Raw genomic sequence first — 18,476 nt, forward strand, 5'->3', positions numbered from 1 at the left:
ATGTTTACTATACATGTCATATAACTGAATTGCGTATAGAAATAACTCACCAAAATTGACTATTGCACAACCGATTTCACAATTTTTTTCCACGAGGGGGGGGGACGCCCCCTGCACCCCCTCACCGCCTACCTTTCCATACCTTGGCTCTTGCATCACATCCTGTGTATTGGTCAATAATAGCTTCAACTGAGCATGGGCAGATTTGTCACAACAGTTTGTCTTGTCATTGTCTTGTAGGATGATTACATCAATCCAGGCGGCGATAACGACTACATAGAACCCACAGAAACGAACCCTGCAAGTAAGATACACATAATATATCACATATACAGAGTATAGCCCCCATGTGTTTCCTCACCCCATCGCCAATGGCTCAGGGACTGCGTCACATAAGGTTACTGTCCGTGATGTGAGGCGCCAAGACGTTTCCAATGCCTTATCTCAGATTTGAAGATCTTATATATTCCTCTTGGATGTCGGAGAGCAGTTTGTTTGGTGGTGTTACATGATATTCCGCGGTGAAACAACAGTTTAAAAGCAGTCTTTCACTCTATAAGGCCTAAAATAACCCTTCAGCCGGAGTTTGGCTGCTCGGAGTCCTCTCTGAACTTCACTACAGCTGTGCAACATTCTCTGACGCTGGGGACAACTGTTGCAAAAGAAACTTCTTCTTCTTCTTAAGTAATGGAAGTCCCCCTCTTCACCCTCTTTCCAATTGACAGCCATGATCTCTGTTATAAAGGATGGAGAGACTCGGGTTCCTGAGAACCAACTCACTTAAAAAATGACTAACTATATGGGACCCGTTTTTAGCCTACCTCGATGAGGTTAGGGGCGACGGGTGACTCGCCCGGCTGGTTTCCTATAGAGCCCTTGTGTGAGATCCCAAGTACATCGCTTACAAGCACATAAGCACCTCGCATGGCTGGTAGCACCACTGTATTGTTGAATGTTCACTTTCCTTCCCAGGTGCGCTGGAATAGACCCTTTTCACGGGGGCCATTTTGTGTCGAAAAGGCAGAATAAACACAGGTGCGAGCAGGGGCGGTTCTAGGCCTTTTTTGGGTGGGCTTTAGCCCACCCAAAAATAGTCTAAAAAAAAAAAAAAAATCCCTCTCCAAATCCATGGTGGTCATTAGTAGCAGTTTCTGTTAAAATTATCTTTATTTATTATTTATTTTAGCTTTAAAACTAATTTTTAATTTTCTGCTTAAAGTTCATGAAAAAAAGTGGCATTCTTGTTTTTTCCCACAATAATTTCATAATACCATTTGTAATGCCACCGTTGTAGTGCTGTTGTTCAAAATTACAGTACATTTTCTCAGATTTATTGGTGTCTTTCTAGTCACACAATTTAATAGTCAGTGTTTCCCATACACTGATCTATTTGTGGTGGTACACCCTACATAGATTTTGACCCCCACAAATACTGCCACATATTAATTTCAACTAGTTGACTGCAAACTCCTGCTGTAGTGCTTACAGTATATTATTATCTTGTCGGAATATTATTCCAGCCAATAAGTTAGGAAGTTCCCTTTTGATTTAATTTGACTTTTGTTTTGCCTACAAAGCAAAATGTTACTTTACTTGAAACTCCCCTGAAGTGATTTTGGTATTATTTATGCAAGCGTAATTCTACCATATAGTAACCTGTATGCAGAATATATATAGTATATATAGGGAAACAATTATTTTTTCATCGCTGTAAAACCACAGAACAGTAAAGAAGATATTGATGTGTGTAGTTCTTCATAGATCTAGTCTCTTCATTTTGATCTCAAAGTGCGCCAGTTTGATCCATTTTTACTTGAAACTGTACAAAATTTTCTTCCGGGGGGGCATGCCCTCGGACCCCCCTAGGGGTTCAGTGGTCCATGACCTTTGGGTGGGCTGAGCCCACCCAAAGCTCTGATGCTAAAACCGCCCCTGGGTGCGAGCAAAACACTAATGAGGTTTTTCACATTCCAATCATGGACGTTTGAAACCCTCATTAGTGTTTTTCTTGCACCTGTGCTAACCCTGTGAGAAGGATGTTCACTGCTCCGCCTTATCGGTGTGACTGCAATGTTGTTTGCGCGCCGCATGCAAACGCTGCACCGTGATAGTAATATCAAACACACTCTGTTGGAAATTCAGCACCTGACAGACGAAATACTGCTTTTAAACGGTTGTTTCACCGCAGAATATCGTAACACCGCCGGACAAACTACGCAGACATCCAAGAGGAATATAAGATCAAATTTGTGATAAGACGTCGGAAACGGGCAAGAAACCGTTTTCTCCCCTTGGCGCCTCACATCATGGACAGTAACCTTATGTGACGCAGTCCCTGAGCCATTGACGATGGGGCGAGCATGAAACAAATGAGCCTAATACAGAGTACAGATGGGAAGGATTTTGGTATTGTCACGGCAGATAGCCTACAAGCCCTCCGGGCATAATCATTAATATGGACATCTTATCTGAACATTGTCTCTAAGGCTTCGGGTGGCTTTTACTTTAGCGACGTAAGAATTTTCGGACTGAGGTGAGGGGAGTGTGTGAGCTTACTTGATGGCAGGCCACGGTTAACGCTCCAACCGCTTATCTTCCGGCCAGCGCGTCTTCTTGGATCCACCGGCACTTTACTCTTCAGTGTATGTTTGGCAGTTCATATAAGACTCAGACAAAAGTCCAAACAAAACCCCATTAAAGAAAGAAAGGGCAATTCCTAATTGTCCATCCCATTAGGCAGGTCTCCAGCTTGCTGAGAGACCAAGAGCTTTAGAGAGGCTGTCTCACACACAGCTTTTCCCAAAATGGCTCCCCAAGGCATGTGCTCTCTCGTCCGTGCGACCTCTCGAGAGTTGACCCGGAAGTTCTTCCTCTAGACTTCCTCTGTGGCATAACCCTGTAAGCTCCGCCCCCTCAGTCTGAAAAACAATCGGAAAGCCCCCGAGGTATCCTGCCGTAACAGTATTTTAATATGTGCAATAAGAACAATACTGATAATACTACTACTAGCTATTACTACTATTACTCTTACTCTTCTATTAGTAGTATTACTATAATAATGCCATACTTCTTAGATCCTCTGATGCATGGCAGGAACAGAGCAGTGGAGAACTCCCACCTGGCTTTGAAACATCAGTTACCAGAGCGCCCCCATACTCCTGGTAGGCTAAAACATTTTTAACAAGTAGAAAACATACAGCAGTAGTGAGGTGCTGGTTAACAAAAACTATTCATCTATCCCTAATTTTTGGCTTTGGTTATGTTTCAGATGTTTATGAGGTTCCTGACCATGAGGTAGGTTTTATCATTTATCAACAGCAATTACTAATACGTATTCACGATTGTTTATTGTGGAATTAATCTTTGGCCCCATCTTTAATGCATCTTTTTAAAGGAGAACTCTCCTCCAGTACGCAGGTCAGTTTCAGACTTTTTTTCATGGGTTATGTTCATTCATATCTTTTTTATAAACCTATACAATATTAAATAAGCGAATTTTGAAAATGATTTTGAAAGCATTTTGAGACCAATGGTTTTTCTTGCTTCATTACAGACTGTATCCAATCCCTAAAGCACATCCACAGTCTTTGGCACCTATACCCAGCTCCAGGTAGGTCTGCTGACACTGAGAACATTGAAGACTCAGTGTGGTGGCCTCAAAAATCCTTCACATGGTGAAGATTTGACATTATTTTATTATTTTATTTTTTTTCCATAAATTAGAAACTCTCCCCTATATAACTTTTTGAATGATTGAGATAGCTATCTCAGATCAAGTTATGAGTATTTTAATCTGTTGTGTGCCTAAAAGTCAAATGTGGGGGGAAATGGGTTTAAACTTTCCACAACGTTCTATTGCGACAAGTGAAGGGTTTCTGCAGGCCACCACATACTGTATATACATTTTCAAGATTGCAAAACAAAACTGTATTTAAAGTAGAATTGTATTTGTTTGTAATAATAATAATAATGGATTTAATTTGTATAGCACACTTTAAAATACAACAAAATCTCAAGGTGCTTCACAGAGTAAAAACAAACGTAGCAATAATAGCAACATAGTAAAAGCACATAAAACAGATCAGCTAAAAACAGATCAGTTCACATAAAAGCAACATATTAGAAGGCACAGTGGAACAGGTGAGTCTTAAGTTGTGATTTAAAAAAAGAAGCTTTGTCTGGGGGGAGGCCCACAGTCTCAGACTTTGAAAACCCCTGATGTACAGTAGGTGATGCTTATGAATGTCACACTCAGATCTTTTTCCCCCTCAGATTATACTGCTTCGCTATTACTATACTAATAATGATTTTTCTTTTCAGAATACATATTAGGAAATCTGCTGTACATGTAAGTGAAATATACATGGTCAAGAGACTAATTGTACTTTAAAAGAATGCGCATTGAGGCACTTAAGGCACACAGTACTTTTACTTATCAAGCGGTTTTGTAATTATCCAGATCCCGGAGCCCACAGGCGAGGATGAATATGAAGTTTGTGATTCAGATGATAGTAGGTATCAACTCAAGCAATGCCAATTGTTTCTGAAAGAGACATCAAGCATGAATCATTCCTAGCACACTGCGCCATCTAGAGGACGGTCAGCGGCGAGAAATATGTTTTGTCCAATAAATCATCAGTAGTCCCCAACACATAACTGCTCATCAAAGACATCGACTACAACCAGCAGGTCAGAAGAACACACATTTTTTATCATTGCATTGTCTTCCTCTAGGCTCCAACACAAAATCTGAGGAGGGTCCTCCCCCACTACTACCAAAACCTGTGTCCAGAGAGTAAGCACCACCTCTTTAACCAAATCACACACATTTAGGCTATTCTATGATCTTTTAATAACTAATTTTCACTTCCATTCACTGAGCCTCCCCTGAAACTGCTTGGAGCCCCCCTGGGGAGGCCCGCCTCCCACTTTGAAAACCCCCTGACCTATAACACCTCTACCAATTACTGAAGTGAATACCCATTGGACTCCAAGAAGTGACTTACTGTGCATCTAATAATCTCATCATATCTTTCTTTTTACTTTTAGGAGGTCACCTCAACCACCTTTAAGGCCGGTATGAATATCTTCTGATAAAAGTACAGAAGTGTCAATGTACCTATTTTAGCAGGCAGCTAATTTTGAAGATTTTTGATGATGCTAAAAATGAAATTCTCTCTCTTTTTACAGTGGCCAGATGTAAAACACAGGGAATCTGAAAGTAAGCGTTCACATTCATAAATGCACATAATACATGCATATTATCAGTTAAGCCAATATCTGGCTTTTATTAAATATTGGATTTTGGCCCAGTGAGTGTTGGTCACCTATGATGGAGCTTCCTCTCTGACCACAGTCACCGCTACACATAAACAGTCTGTAAAACCTGTAGTCAAATTTTATCTGTGCACTTTTTATTTATTAATTTAATTGTCCTGTAAGAAGTAATCCATGTCAAGGCGGTTAATGTATTCCAGATGTGGTCGGCCAGCCTGCCTTAAAGAGCTGTTAACCCAGCTAGCTTTCATTGGAGACTTTAATGTCTCATGATGGCAGAAATGCTGTTAGGGGAAAGAGCTTGTTTGGGACATAAACTCTAAATATAATGAATAGCAGCTATCGGCACCTACAATTAAAAATAAATGTCTGTATTGGCTTTCAAAAACCTATATCGGTCAAACCCTAATACAGTGCACTGCTCTTATAGTGATCATCACCTTGGGACGGGTCCAATTGATCACTATAAACGGATTATCATTATAACTGATTTTTTTTCTTTCTCTTTATTTCTCATGCAGATTACCATCTAATTGACATGTGTATATGTATTACATGACTACAGTGCATATAAAATAAAGGAATATTATTGACTTTCAAAATCCATACAGTGAGTTAGGCCTCCAGCTGTTTCAAACACAGCGGTCTTGTGTAGACAGAGACGCCACCATCTCTCCACGGACAGAGATGCCGTGATCTCTCCATATACAGGCAGACATGCTCATGGCTCATTTTTGGCAGTTTGTAAGTAAAAATAAAATAAAATTACTGTAGTTTAAAAAATAAATCCATTGTTCTCAGGTGGGACAAGGCCTAAAACGATCACTGTGAGCAGAGTATTGATCACTATAAGCGAATCATTTAAACAGCATGTGTATAGGAATGATTCGGGACCAAGCTTTTTGATCAATATAAGCGGTTGATCACTATAACCGTGATGACTGTAAGCGGATTCCACTGTACATCCATCATGCTGAATTTACACAATATGAAGGACACTGATGAGGAGAATCCAGGTAAAAGCCAATTAAGCCTGATTGATTTGACTAATTAAATCTCTAATAATAATCACAAATTAAGAGAGGCAGACGAGTTAAGAGAAGGATTTTCAAGCTTTGATGCAACTGAGATGTGGATCGTGCAAAAGGGGACTGCAAGTCAATATCAGGAGGATGTATATTTTGGACATGTATGTACAAAATGTATGTACACACTTACCTTTGTTATTTGTGGAATTTATATTTGCGACATCTTTATTGAATACTCAATAGCAATGATAGACTTTCTAACTCCTGTCTGTCTGGATTTCCACAGGCCAGACGCTGATACACAGCAGCCAGAAACCCTCTGCTAATATCGGATTTCTAGCGGAATTGAAACGACAAAAGTAAGAAATGCTGCATATTCACTATCTGTAAGCTTACTGTACGTGTGAGTAAACTCACCCTACACATTTGAATGCCTGTGGAAAGGGGATATTTGGCTCTTGAACGCAGCACTGTGCTGCATTCACTGTGGTTTGTGTGGGAGAGAAAAAAACGAGTCTGTTGCCTCCTCTGCAGGGTTCCTATTCCACAGATGTCAAACCTCCCCAGTAAGTAGCCTACAGGCCTTTTTGTCTTAAAGCCACTTAATAACCCTATAGCCTACATGTATCATTTAGCACATTTATCATTGAGTGTTTTTACAGCACTGAAGCTACATTAGCATGAGTTATTCATGTCTGTGTTTCTGCTGTCCCAGGACAAGCCCACAGAGGAAGTGATTCTGCTGAAGATGGGTCAATAGACACAGAAAAGGTGGCCCAAGCACTCAATTGTACGGATCAGTGGTTCTCAACGTGGGGTGCGGGGACCACCACACGGGTCCTAGAGGGGGTTCCAGGGGGTCCCCATCATCAAATCACTAAATTGTTAAGCGTCAACATTATTTAATTTACCAGAATTTATCACAATTAGAGAATGTACACTGACTATTTTGGTCATAGTTTCACTGTTATCTCTCGACCTACAATACAGATTGTCATGGAATTCTGGATAAAACAATAAAAATAATATCAGATTTGGGTCAATGAGACAAAATCTCATCACATAGAGGTCCTTGGCTCTAATGTGGCCTAAATTAGGGGTCCTTATATGAGAAAGGGTGAGAATCACTGGTCCAGATGAAGAACTGATTCATATGTGTTAAGAAACCATGTTTATGATTTTCTGCTTATCTGTACTTGATTTACTCTCTTCCAGCCGGCAGATATCTATAAAAAACCCTGGTACGCAAGCGCCTGTGACCGCAAGACCGCCGAGGACGCCCTGATCCGGTCGAATAAAGTAAGACCCTCAGCTGAGGAGTTGGTGGATTTGATGAGATTTCGTCAAATCTGAGAATATTTATGATATTATATTATATAGATTATAGATAACAGTGGATGATCAAAACGGTCATTCTTCTACATTCTTTAATGGTTTCAACTTCCTGTGTATGAAATATGCTGAAGTTTAACAAGTCATTAATTTGCTGGGGACCTTGTGGAACACCCCCAGTGATAAGATAATAACCACTGCCATGAATAAAGCCATGTTGAGTTTGACTGCGAGTCCCCCCTGTGGTCAGGACGGCTCGTTTCTGGTGAGGAAGAGTTCCGGTCAGGACACGCAGCAGCCCTACACGCTGGTGGTGCTTTACAACGACAAAGTGTACAACATCCCCGTCCGCTTCGTCCAGAGCACTCAGGAGTACGCTCTGGGCAGAGAGAAGAAAGGAGAGGAGGTACGCCACGTGACTTTTCACTTTTGTTTTGACGTGTTGAAAACGAGCGCATATAGGGGCTTTCGGGGCCCGCATGCATCAAACCTCTAGGGATTGTAAAATGAGACGTACGCTTCCTCTGTGGTTTTATGTAGCAGTGGATGATACAGGTTTATGGGTTTTTTGAAGGAAAATACAAATTTTTGGGGGGATTGTGAAGCTTCTGAAATCTAATGATTTCTGCTAGAGGAGTATTTACATTTGACCATATTCATGCATACATAAAAAAAAAATGCAGGGATTCCATGTTTACAAAACCTAATACAGTATAATCACTGGTCAGGTCTAGACCATTTTGAAAAGCAGTTTGGCTTAATTAGGAAATCCACCAAAACTGAAAAGCACAATGGAAAATGGTATACTTCTTTTGTCAAGAAAGCACGTGAAGTCAGGTCCAGGCACAACTGTCAGTTGAATATAAAATGCTAGAACTCACATTTTTCTCTATTGCTGTTCCTCCAAAGCCATATTAAGTTGATTTGAAATCCTATTCGCTCTGATTCCAGTTCTTCATTTTCGCTTGTCATTCTAAAAAAAGTAATTTTTCCTAAAATATCCCCAATCGATTCGAGTTTCAATATGAGCTTCCAATATACAGGTATAGGGGGGGGGGGGAATAGCTGGTGGGGGGGGGGGGGGGGTGTTTTACTGTACCTAGACTACACACATTTCAAATTCAAAACCTTTCATCAGAGGATTCGGTGACTAACTGATCATCCTCACCTCCTCAGCGTTTCAGCAGCATCTCCCACATCATCGAGCACCACCAGAGGATCCCTATCGTACTGATCGACACCCTGAGCAACACCAAAGACCTCACCAAGCTGTGCTATGCTGTGAAGCCCTAGGGGACCCTCACTGTCTAGGAGCCAAGAGCAGACTGCACTTGTATCCCGTACCGCTGTTTACTGTTACACCAATGTTTACAGAATTGGTAATTGGATGCTATTCTCGTCCATTGTTATTTTAACTTCATGTCTAACCTTGATGGAGCCAAAACATGAAAGATTGTATTTTCTATTGTAATTTTGTAATAAAATTCTTGTTTGTGTTGTATGACTCAGCCCGCACCTTCAAATCAATCACCACAAAACACCACTAGGAACTGACAGACTATTTTTCATTTATTATCTGTTCCAACAAGTAATGCTATCATATTCATGCAGATTCTTTGCATAACAAAAAATTACTACTGTAGGCACTTGGTGAACACAGATTCTCAGGTAAATATTTAACAGTACCTCTAGTCGGAGTATATACAATTATAAATCTTTATCTAAATTGAAAAAATATATACACAGCGAGTTGCTGACGGTTAAGTTTGTGCCTCTAAAGTTGGGCTATATATATGCATGATTTAGGTAAATCTATCCGATGGTCCTAGACTGACACACAAGCCGCAGTTCCCCTTGTCCTGGATACTGAAGGGTCGCGGCTACATATAAGGAAATGTGTAGCAGCAGCAGGACACAGGTGGAGATTGTCATAGGCTTTAGGCCTGATAAGGTGAGGTAATGGGGAAATGCATATCCTCCCTTCATAGTGCAATTAAAAGATTCTCTTTTCAAGTCAAAAAGCGAGAGGAATATCATTGAGGAAATCATGCTCCAATTATTGAGGCCTAACTGGTGTTTGAAATTTCCGAAAGCAAAAAATTTGACTAGAAATTCATCGACATCACATACCACAGGTTTAGCTTTAAAAGTAGTTTTGTGTCCTTCGGGATATTTACTCCCACTGAATATGAATGTCTGAAATTATGCCTACCACAGATAATACTATATCGAACATATTTGAATCTATACAAAGATTTTTTTTTACAAATACATGGATTCTTCCAAGAGCCCATTATAAAGAATATAAAGGTTAGACCTGAAAGTCATAAATAAATGTTGAATAAAACAGCTTATTGTCTTTTAACACACAGTTTTGGTATAATATCTGAGTAACTTGTGGGCCCTTGCGTCCCATTCCAAAAACATAAATATGACAGCATCTACGTACACTGTATAGCCTACCCGTATGTAAACGGATTCATAAAACTCATGGTATGGCAAATACACATACTAGTGTTCTATGAAAGATTACATATGACAGTGTACTTATTAAATCACCTTAAATAACAAAGCTATTGCGTAGACAAAATATATAAACAATACTAAGAACCAAGATGTCAACACCACAGCACGGCGGCTTTTTAAATCAGAACTAAATCTAGAGTTCGACTCAAGCTACTCGGACTGGGAGAGAAACTAAAGTAAAATGTTGAAATTACCCTGAGTATGTGAACCCTCCAGAAGTGTGACACCAATGGTTTACACTGTATCCTACTCAAAAGTAACCAGTCTTAATTAAGACATCAACATTTGAGACCACTATTGCGTCCATTATTTTGTTGTATTGCAAAGCCACCTTTCATACCATTTCGTTTTCCAGTGTGGACGACATTTAAGAATTTTCAGATTTTGGCCTTTTCCAGTCCATCGTGTGTCGCTGCCGATGGACCATCCACGTGTCCTGGCTGTCAAAGACCCTGCCGCAAAACCAGCAGCGAAACTGCATCGAAAGATCCCGGCTAGGAGAGACCGCGCTGACAACTTCGTACTTCTTCTTGCTCATCCTTCTAAGTTTGAGTTTCAAGATGAACCTCTCCTGCACCGAGGTTTTCAAACGCGCAGCAGGTCCAGGAGATGTGGCGTTTGACGGCCCGTTTGCCCCGGGGATCTCGCCGTCGACGGCCGAAAGAGCGTTCATTGTTTTGCGGGACAGTCTAACCTTCCGGACATCTCCTCTGTACCTGTGGACAACCTCCATGATCTTGGTCACCTCGGGGATGTCGGCGTCCGGATGATTTAGCACCACGACGGGCTGCTCTCCAGACGGACGCTTGATCGGTTGACTTGGATGTGCGGCGATCAGCTTCAGGGTCCTCTCCGCGTCTCTCGGAGCCGGCTGACAGTGACGCGCGGAGGCTGCCGAGGGCTCCTCTCGGATGGTTTGGCTCGAGGGTCTCCTGGTGGTGCTGAGGAGATCTGGTGGACACGGGTCCTCCGTGGGCGGTTCTCTCTTTCTCTTCCCTTGGACACTCGGCTCTGAAGAAACAGCGAGGCTTGAATCTTCAGAGGGCGTCTTGCCTGTAATTACAAAAAAGGTGGAAATGCTATCATTTGAAAATACACTCTTTCTCTCAGCACATCTCAGTATGGATGCAATCAGAAGAAAAGAAATCACTGAAAATGGCTTTTATGACCATAAAAGCAAAACTCGTGAGCTGAACGTTCAAATGATAAGTGTGCAATCAAAATGCTGTCAGTTTTTTTTTTTTGACATTCTAAAACTTCAGTGTGCAGAGATAATAGCTGTGTAATTTAGCTTCTTACCCTGCGGTGTAATTACAGGTTGGAGACCCGGGGAGGACTTGGCATAATTCCTATGGGGAGTCGCGCCATCAGTGACTAAAGTCTCCTCATTGTCTGACACATGGCAGTCCATGGCACCGTCAGAGTGTTGGAGCAGTATCGTTTCAGGGCACCTCTCTGCAGTTCCTGATGGTTCCTCCGCACGAGACTGGCTCATCTCATCGGCTGAAACGCCGTTGTCGACTTCGGTTTTGACGCACTGCAGCGACGGCTCCGTGTCATCGTGGATTCCTGTATTTGTCGATGGCATGGCGTTGAGGGCCGGAGGCCTCGTTCCATCCATATTTTTAACCCCTGCGGGCTTCGTAGTGCAATCGGGTGGAACTGAGATCTTGTTTTCGACCGTGTGCACACCGAGGTCACTGCATGTGCTGAGATGTTGTGATTGACCCGATTGTGGGTTGAGGTCTTCTCCTGACGTTGATTGCGATGTAGAGGACGCGATCGCTTTGGAGATGCTGTGCTGGTCAGTCTTGAGAGCTTTGGTCGAGTTCTTCCGGGCATTTTCTTCCACCGACGGTGCTATTTGGACAAACTGCTGCGTCGCCTCCGAAGTTGCGTGAGGGTTCGGTAGTAGATGATAGTCGTCCAGCAAACCACCTCCGGATGGACATACAGGGCTTTGTGACGTCCACTGCTTTTCCTTCACGGGATTCTTTTTCAAAACTAGCTTCAACCCTGGTGACCTTTGAACCCTGGTTTTAGATCTGGCCTTTCTTCTCCGTCCTCGCCTGAATCCTCTTCTCCTGCTCTTATTTTTAGGTAGAGCTTGAGAAAGCGATGCCTGGTCATCACTCTCCTTTGTCAGCTTCAGCTCTTTGGGGGCATCCACGCCATCCTCATAGGGATTTACAGTTTTAGGCTCCTCGTTCTTCCTCTTGTGTTCCTCAGTATCCCCGTCAATTTTTAATTCCTGATTCTCTCGGTTTTCTTGGATTTGAGCGCACCCAGCTGGCTCATTCTTGGCCGAGATTGAGGCGTCGTCGTTCAGAGTCATTTGATTTTGTCCAATGTGGATTTCATCGTTCAAATTTGGCTGGCATCTATTTGGGTCAAACACACAATGAGCGTCGACAGCAGCACTTTCAGGCGGAATAGGTTCTTCTTTGTCTGATGATGGCGTCGTCATTTTGAATCTTTTGGCATATGCAGCACTATTCTGGGGTACCGTTATCTGGTTCTTCACTGTGAGGACAGTAAGATCGACGCTGCTGTTTGGGAATCCAGAGTTCGACATGATGCAGTTCTCCGACTTTGGATGCAGGTTCACGTCTTGAGGAACATTTGACAGTACAGTCTTAAGAGCCTTGGTCCATTTCTGGCCACCTGTTTCCCCAGCTGTAGACCTCATCAAAAACTGTTGGGTTTCCTCTAGTGTTGTTTTTGGATCGGATAGGCTGCAGTATTTATCCAAGAATTCTCTTCCCGGCAGAGAGAGACAGCCTTCTGACAGCCAGCACATTTCCCTCTCTCTATTTCTCGTCAATTGATGCTTTATTTTGGGGTTCGCGTCATTTGGCTTGATTGTTATGGGTTCAACCTCCTTCATGTTCTGGTTACCGTTCTTCTGACCGACGTGTGCGGTGTTCACGTGCTTTGTGATCAGCCGTTTCTGAGGCGTCTCATAGCTACAGTACTGACAACGGAAGGTGTGAGCGGTTGTTTTACGCCCAAACGGTTTCTGAAGGTCCTTTTGTGTGTGAATTGAAAGATCAATCTCGCTACCACCTTCCAGGCCCAGGTTATGGAGATACATGTGCTCTAAAAACACACCAGCATCACTTGTGGAGAACTTCTCACACGCTTCACATGAAAATTTGCCATTTTGGCAGTGATGCACGGTCAGGTGTGCGCTGAACTCCGAGAACGTGCGTTGAACATTGTCATTACAAATATTGCAGCTGGAAAAAGTGTCCTTGTGGCTTAATAGATGCACCTGAAGGTAGGAGAACGCATGGGTACTGAAAGCACACATATGGCAAGAGAAAACGGGCGAACTTCCTCTGTGAGTTTCCTCAAAGTGTTTCACTAAGTCTTTGTGGGCGAATTCCACGTTGTCCTTGCATTGAGAGCATTTGAACCTGAGAATATTTCCACTGTTCTTTGCCTTGTGTTGACTCTGTTTACGGGGGGACTTCTTCTTTGATGAAGGCCATACTGTGTTCTGCTCCCACTCCTCCGCTATCTTCTTTGGTCCATGCTTATCTTCGCTTTGCATAGTTGGGGGCTGAACAGCGGTCTTCCTGAGGCGGAGTCGTTTGTGCCAATCTCTATTCTTCATGTTGACAACCGGTTTATTGTCTCCCGTGGAGGTCGCCGCGCCAACGTCCATGGCTTTTCAGGTCACTATAAAAGTGTAGCAAAAAAAAATGATCAGGAAAATAATAATAACAATAACAACAACAACAACAATATACTTTTAACATGAGGTATTGAACGGTTAATGCAACAAATCAGATAAATGTCGATCAAATTCCTGTATTTTTGTTATTAAATGCTTTCAACAAACTTGGCCTTTTCTGAAAGTCTGCCGTTTGTTCATCTTGAGATTTAACTGTCAGTGTCAACCTATCACTTTGCATTATAACCAGCACAACTTGTTTTTCGATTCTGCATTTGTGACAGGACATCACTGCAATCAGGCCTTATTGATTTGCTGTCCTTGATTTGCAATTAAGAATTTTGCATACATGCACTTGATTGTTGTAACAAAGAACCACATTAGATCGTCTATTATGATATGCTATGATATGCAACACTTGTTCTGAGTCATATTAACGTTACATAACTCAGTTACATTTTAACGTTACATAACCACTGTGTGCTAATTGCTACAGTCCTCCAACAATGACTGCAGCTCCACTACTATAGTCAACTTTGCGTGTCATTTTTGCTTGAGTCCACCTGTTGCTGGCTATGTTTCAAATCTATTTGACATGGACACAAATGTATCAAAGTATCGACCATCAGGTGCAGAAAACTATTTTCAGCTCAAAACCCACCTGTTTCAGATAGCGATCCCTCAACGTTACACGAAATACACCACAGAATTAGAAGTCGCGTTAAAAAAAACGTGCAAACTAACAATGTTCGACAAATAAATGAGTATGGGACGGGTAGGTTGGTCGGGGGGCATCATGTGCGGGCCATTTGGGCAATTTGCTTTGACCACAACAAAGTGATGAGACTGCCTTTGTAACGAGCAACAAAACGCCGAGGGAATAATTTAAAAGTTCAGAGGAATCGATCGCATCGCGATTGCATTCGCGACCTTTTCCCATTCCTAGGAAACAACACAGCGTGTTATTTAGAAACGGAGATGACTCCGCGTTGCCTTTTTAAAACGTTATTTGGACATAGCGTTTGAGTGATTTGAATGGTTAACGTGACGCACAAGAGAGCTTACAAAGACGAATAACTTCAACAATCAAAAGCATGCCAACAAAGTTATGCCACAACCGTTTTTTTAAACTTGCATCGAATTATTACTGCAGATGTGCGCACCGGGCGACCTGGATGAAAGAGAAAACTCGTGTTATTTAGACGCTTCTCGAGGTTTTTACCTTTTCTTTTGTGGAGAGCTTGACAGCTCAGCAGCGAGTGGCAGCCATGATGTTTCATCCGGGGATTACAGCCTGCAGCCCCTGAGCTGCTTTAGCCTTTAGCCTGGTTCCTCTGAGACAGACAGAGACCAGTCAGTCGTGGGCCTGCTGGCTGCTGCTGCTGCACTAACCGACAATGCGACTATAATAACGTGAACTGTTAACCATGTCTGGGTGCGTTAATGTAGTGGCAAATACATTCAAGGTAGCACCGCCACCTCCGTATGTGTGATTTATTAGCAGAAGGCAAACAGCCACACAAAAATCACCTATCAGCATGCATCATGTTTGTCCCTAAAAAGACCCCGTCCGTCCCCCCCGAACATCAGCTTGATATGATTTTTCAATGGATTTTTCCTACTATGAATTGATGTCATAATTGTGCCAGCCTCTGTTTATGTGTGTTAACGTTATACAGAGGGTGGCTAAACTATCCAAGGTGAGTAGTAGCCTAGACCCACCTTGTTTTGATACAGTTGATCTAGGTGTGAGTAAATTCTGCCTCATTTCAAAGAGGTTTACTTGCGTTTATTTAGCCCCCACTACGCTCCCTGGTGGTAAAGGATGAGTCAAATAAATTGCTGTTTTCACAAACTGGACTGGAAATAAATAAATAAATACAATTAAATCTGCAGGTATGAGGTGCCCCAGGGCAAGCATCTTCTATTGTAGTGGTTCTCAGCGTGGAGTTCGGGGACCACCAGGGGGTCCTTGAGGGAGTTCCAGGGGGACCGAGGGAGGGATGACTCTTTTGGCCATTGTTTCACTGTTATCTCTCTACAATACAGATAGTCATGGAATTCTATTCTGGACACATTTTCAGATTTGGATCTGAGACAAAATGTCATGGGGGTCCGTGGCACCAATGTGGATCGAATTAGGGGTCCTTTCCTTGATATGAAAAAGGTTGAGAATCAATGTTCTATATTAGGCTACCTCCCTGGCTACCAGCACTCACCATTCAACCTTTTTGCATCTGACCCAGACAGTCGTGTCCAGCCCACCCATCAAATAGCCTGGGTTAGGCAAATTAAAATGATCGTATGCACTATGAAAATGATCGTTTATGAGCCGTCACACTGAAATGTAAAGTCTCAGAGCAGCCGCATTTGGCAGGTGGGTTCCTATGGCCCCCCACTACTCCCCCATGACCATGGTAAGATGACCCTCTTCTTGTGGTGAGAGAGGAGGGCATCTGCTCAGTCTAGGATAGAGAATCCCCCCGTAGGGAATTCTACAGGAGTCAAGACGTTGGTGGTGGACTGGGGAGGTGGGTGGAGCGAAACACAGCTCCGGAGAAGATGATCAGCCCGAGGTAGGACCAGCCACTGAGATGAACAATCAGGAAAGAGGATGATGCCATGATGACCATGCATATACTGCTCGTGTCTTCTTTGTTGGTTGGCTCAGCAGACAGGGATTTATGTCATCACGGATGACATCAGCGAGTATGACATCACCGATGTTTTGACAGATGTCCTGGGCTGATTGGCTATGACTGGTCTCCCCATCTTGAAACTCGGTCGAGACCAACATGTGTCGACCAGATGGTGGCGCTATAGCAACTTTATGTTTTGGCCTATAACTTCTGAACCGTATGGGCCACAATCAGAATTTCCATAGATTGGAATGCCGTAATGTAATGTAATAATAATAATTATTATTATTATTATCATCGTTGTTGTTGTTGTTGTTGTAGTAAGAATGCAATACGGCCAGAGTTCATATTTCAGACGTCAATCAATCAAGTCAAGTCAAGTCAAGTTTATTTGTATAGCACATTTCATACACAGAGGCAATTCAAAGTGCTTCACATAAAATGGTTGACAAGAAAACAAAAGAATAAAAGAAGAGAATAACATGGACATTTAAAAGCATCACAACAAAACTTTAAGAGCATAAAAAGTGCATTAAGCAACAGGCGGAGCAGTTACAAAAAGAGCTAAAAACTTATAGAGGACTCATTGGGTTTGCATAATAGAATAAATCAGTTTTTCTATATTGAATCCCCTGACATCATGACTATATAATAAACATGATTACACACACATGATTGGAAAAATGTCCATACCTTTATAACAGTTGGACTCTAACCTTTATAGGCCACACATATCTCCTAAAAAAACAGCTGTCAGCAGTTAAAAGCGACGGTAAACATAAAAGTATTTAGTCTATTTTTAAAAGTAAGTCAAGTTGGGGCAGATCCGAGGTCTTCAGGCGGTTTGTTCCAGCTAGCAGAAGCATATAGTGGGTGAATGCGGCCTTCCCATGATTTAATTTGATCCTAGGGACAGTTAATAAGCTGGACCCTGCTGACCTGAGAGGTCTAGACGGTTCGTAGCGTGGGAGCAATTCAGCGATGTATTTTGGGCCTAGGCCGTTAAGTGATTTGTAGACTAGTAACAGTATTTTAAAATCTATTCTATGACACACTGGCAACCAGTGTAAGGACTTAAGAACTGGAGTGATATGATCAGCTTTCTTGTCTTCGTTAGACTCTAGCAGCAGCATTCTGAGCTGAAGTTGCCTAAGTTCTTTTTTGGAGAGACCAGAGAAAAGGCTATTGCAGTAGTCTAACCTACTATAGATGAAGGCGTGAATTAGTTTTTCTAGATCCTGTCTGGACATGTAGCCCCTAATTCTTGCTATATTTTTAGGTGAATATGCCCGGATGGATCCCGGGCAGTGATTGGATGTTTTCTGATGTTGTAAGCTTACTTTTAATTGGTTGCAGCATCATGCTCAGGGTGCAGAGGAACGTTGCCTTATGTACTCCTCCGGAATTTCTCCTTCCAAGACTAGAAGTCGTAAATACATCAGCGTCGCAAACCTTATAAACTACCTTATATCAAAATTAAAATGGTGTATTTGGCTATAATTGTTTTGATATGCATCAGACATGTAAAGCATTCCCCAGTCTACTTTGTTGGGTAGGTCCACTGTCATTGGGTAGGTCCATCATTGGGCTAGAACGTTCATTTTACCGATAGTACTTGAAGGCAGCAATGTTTGCTCAGCTGAACTCGTGGTCGCCTCACTGAGTACAACAAACTAAGCATTTTCGGCTAGTTTGATTGTTTACTTCAGTAAATCAGACAGCAAGATTCACTACATGTGCTAATTGGTGGTGAGTATCCACTTCTCGATGTTTAATATCTGTATGTTCCAGCTCGGGGAAAGAAAGAAGTCAGAGCACGCGCACGCACATCTCTTTTTCAGGTGCTGATCCGAAATAATTTAATTCAGAAAGACTCGCGACACTGTAGCAAAACAGTTGCGAGCTGCCACAGTGTCGCGAGTCTTCCAGCTTGGGAAAATCCATTGAACCGGCTGAATCTGAATGAGTGATCGGGGATGCTTGCTTCATCCTGGT

At 42.3% G+C, this 18,476-nt stretch overlaps 2 protein-coding genes across 4 annotated transcripts in view; one reads left to right on the forward strand and one right to left on the reverse strand.

Moving 5' to 3' along the window:
* Window positions 1-9,141, forward strand: part of blnk (B cell linker) — a 33,424-nt gene extending 24,283 nt beyond the window's left edge. For 2 of the 3 annotated variants that reach the window (XM_083658038.1, XM_083658040.1), the window contains 16 exons: window positions 241-304; window positions 3,075-3,161; window positions 3,269-3,294; window positions 3,395-3,417; window positions 3,554-3,610; window positions 4,321-4,348; window positions 4,460-4,511; window positions 4,735-4,795; window positions 5,050-5,077; window positions 5,191-5,221; window positions 6,592-6,664; window positions 6,840-6,871; window positions 7,021-7,076; window positions 7,521-7,604; window positions 7,888-8,043; window positions 8,814-9,141. In XM_083658038.1, coding sequence (XP_083514164.1) covers window positions 241-304; window positions 3,075-3,161; window positions 3,269-3,294; window positions 3,395-3,417; window positions 3,554-3,610; window positions 4,321-4,348; window positions 4,460-4,511; window positions 4,735-4,795; window positions 5,050-5,077; window positions 5,191-5,221; window positions 6,592-6,664; window positions 6,840-6,871; window positions 7,021-7,076; window positions 7,521-7,604; window positions 7,888-8,043; window positions 8,814-8,930 — 975 coding nt within the window. In that variant the 3' untranslated portion in view covers window positions 8,931-9,141. The remainder of the gene's footprint in view (window positions 1-240; window positions 305-3,074; window positions 3,162-3,268; window positions 3,295-3,394; window positions 3,418-3,553; window positions 3,611-4,320; window positions 4,349-4,459; window positions 4,512-4,734; window positions 4,796-5,049; window positions 5,078-5,190; window positions 5,222-6,591; window positions 6,665-6,839; window positions 6,872-7,020; window positions 7,077-7,520; window positions 7,605-7,887; window positions 8,044-8,813) is intronic. The other variant, XM_083658039.1, reaches the window with a different exon arrangement.
* A 141-nt stretch (window positions 9,142-9,282) lies between these two features.
* Window positions 9,283-15,110, reverse strand: znf518a (zinc finger protein 518A). The gene is made up of 3 exons (XM_083658614.1): window positions 15,065-15,110; window positions 11,463-13,847; window positions 9,283-11,216 (listed from the first exon to the last, which is right to left on the reverse strand). Exons 2-3 carry the CDS (start codon window positions 13,831-13,833, stop codon window positions 10,531-10,533), a joined length of 3,057 nt encoding a protein of 1,018 aa, XP_083514740.1. The 5' UTR covers window positions 13,834-13,847; window positions 15,065-15,110; the 3' UTR covers window positions 9,283-10,530.
* Between the last annotated feature and the right edge of the window lie 3,366 nt (window positions 15,111-18,476).

This window comes from Poromitra crassiceps, assembly GCF_964638095.1.
Source record: "Poromitra crassiceps genome assembly, chromosome: 22".
NCBI lineage: Eukaryota > Metazoa > Chordata > Actinopteri > Beryciformes > Melamphaidae > Poromitra > Poromitra crassiceps.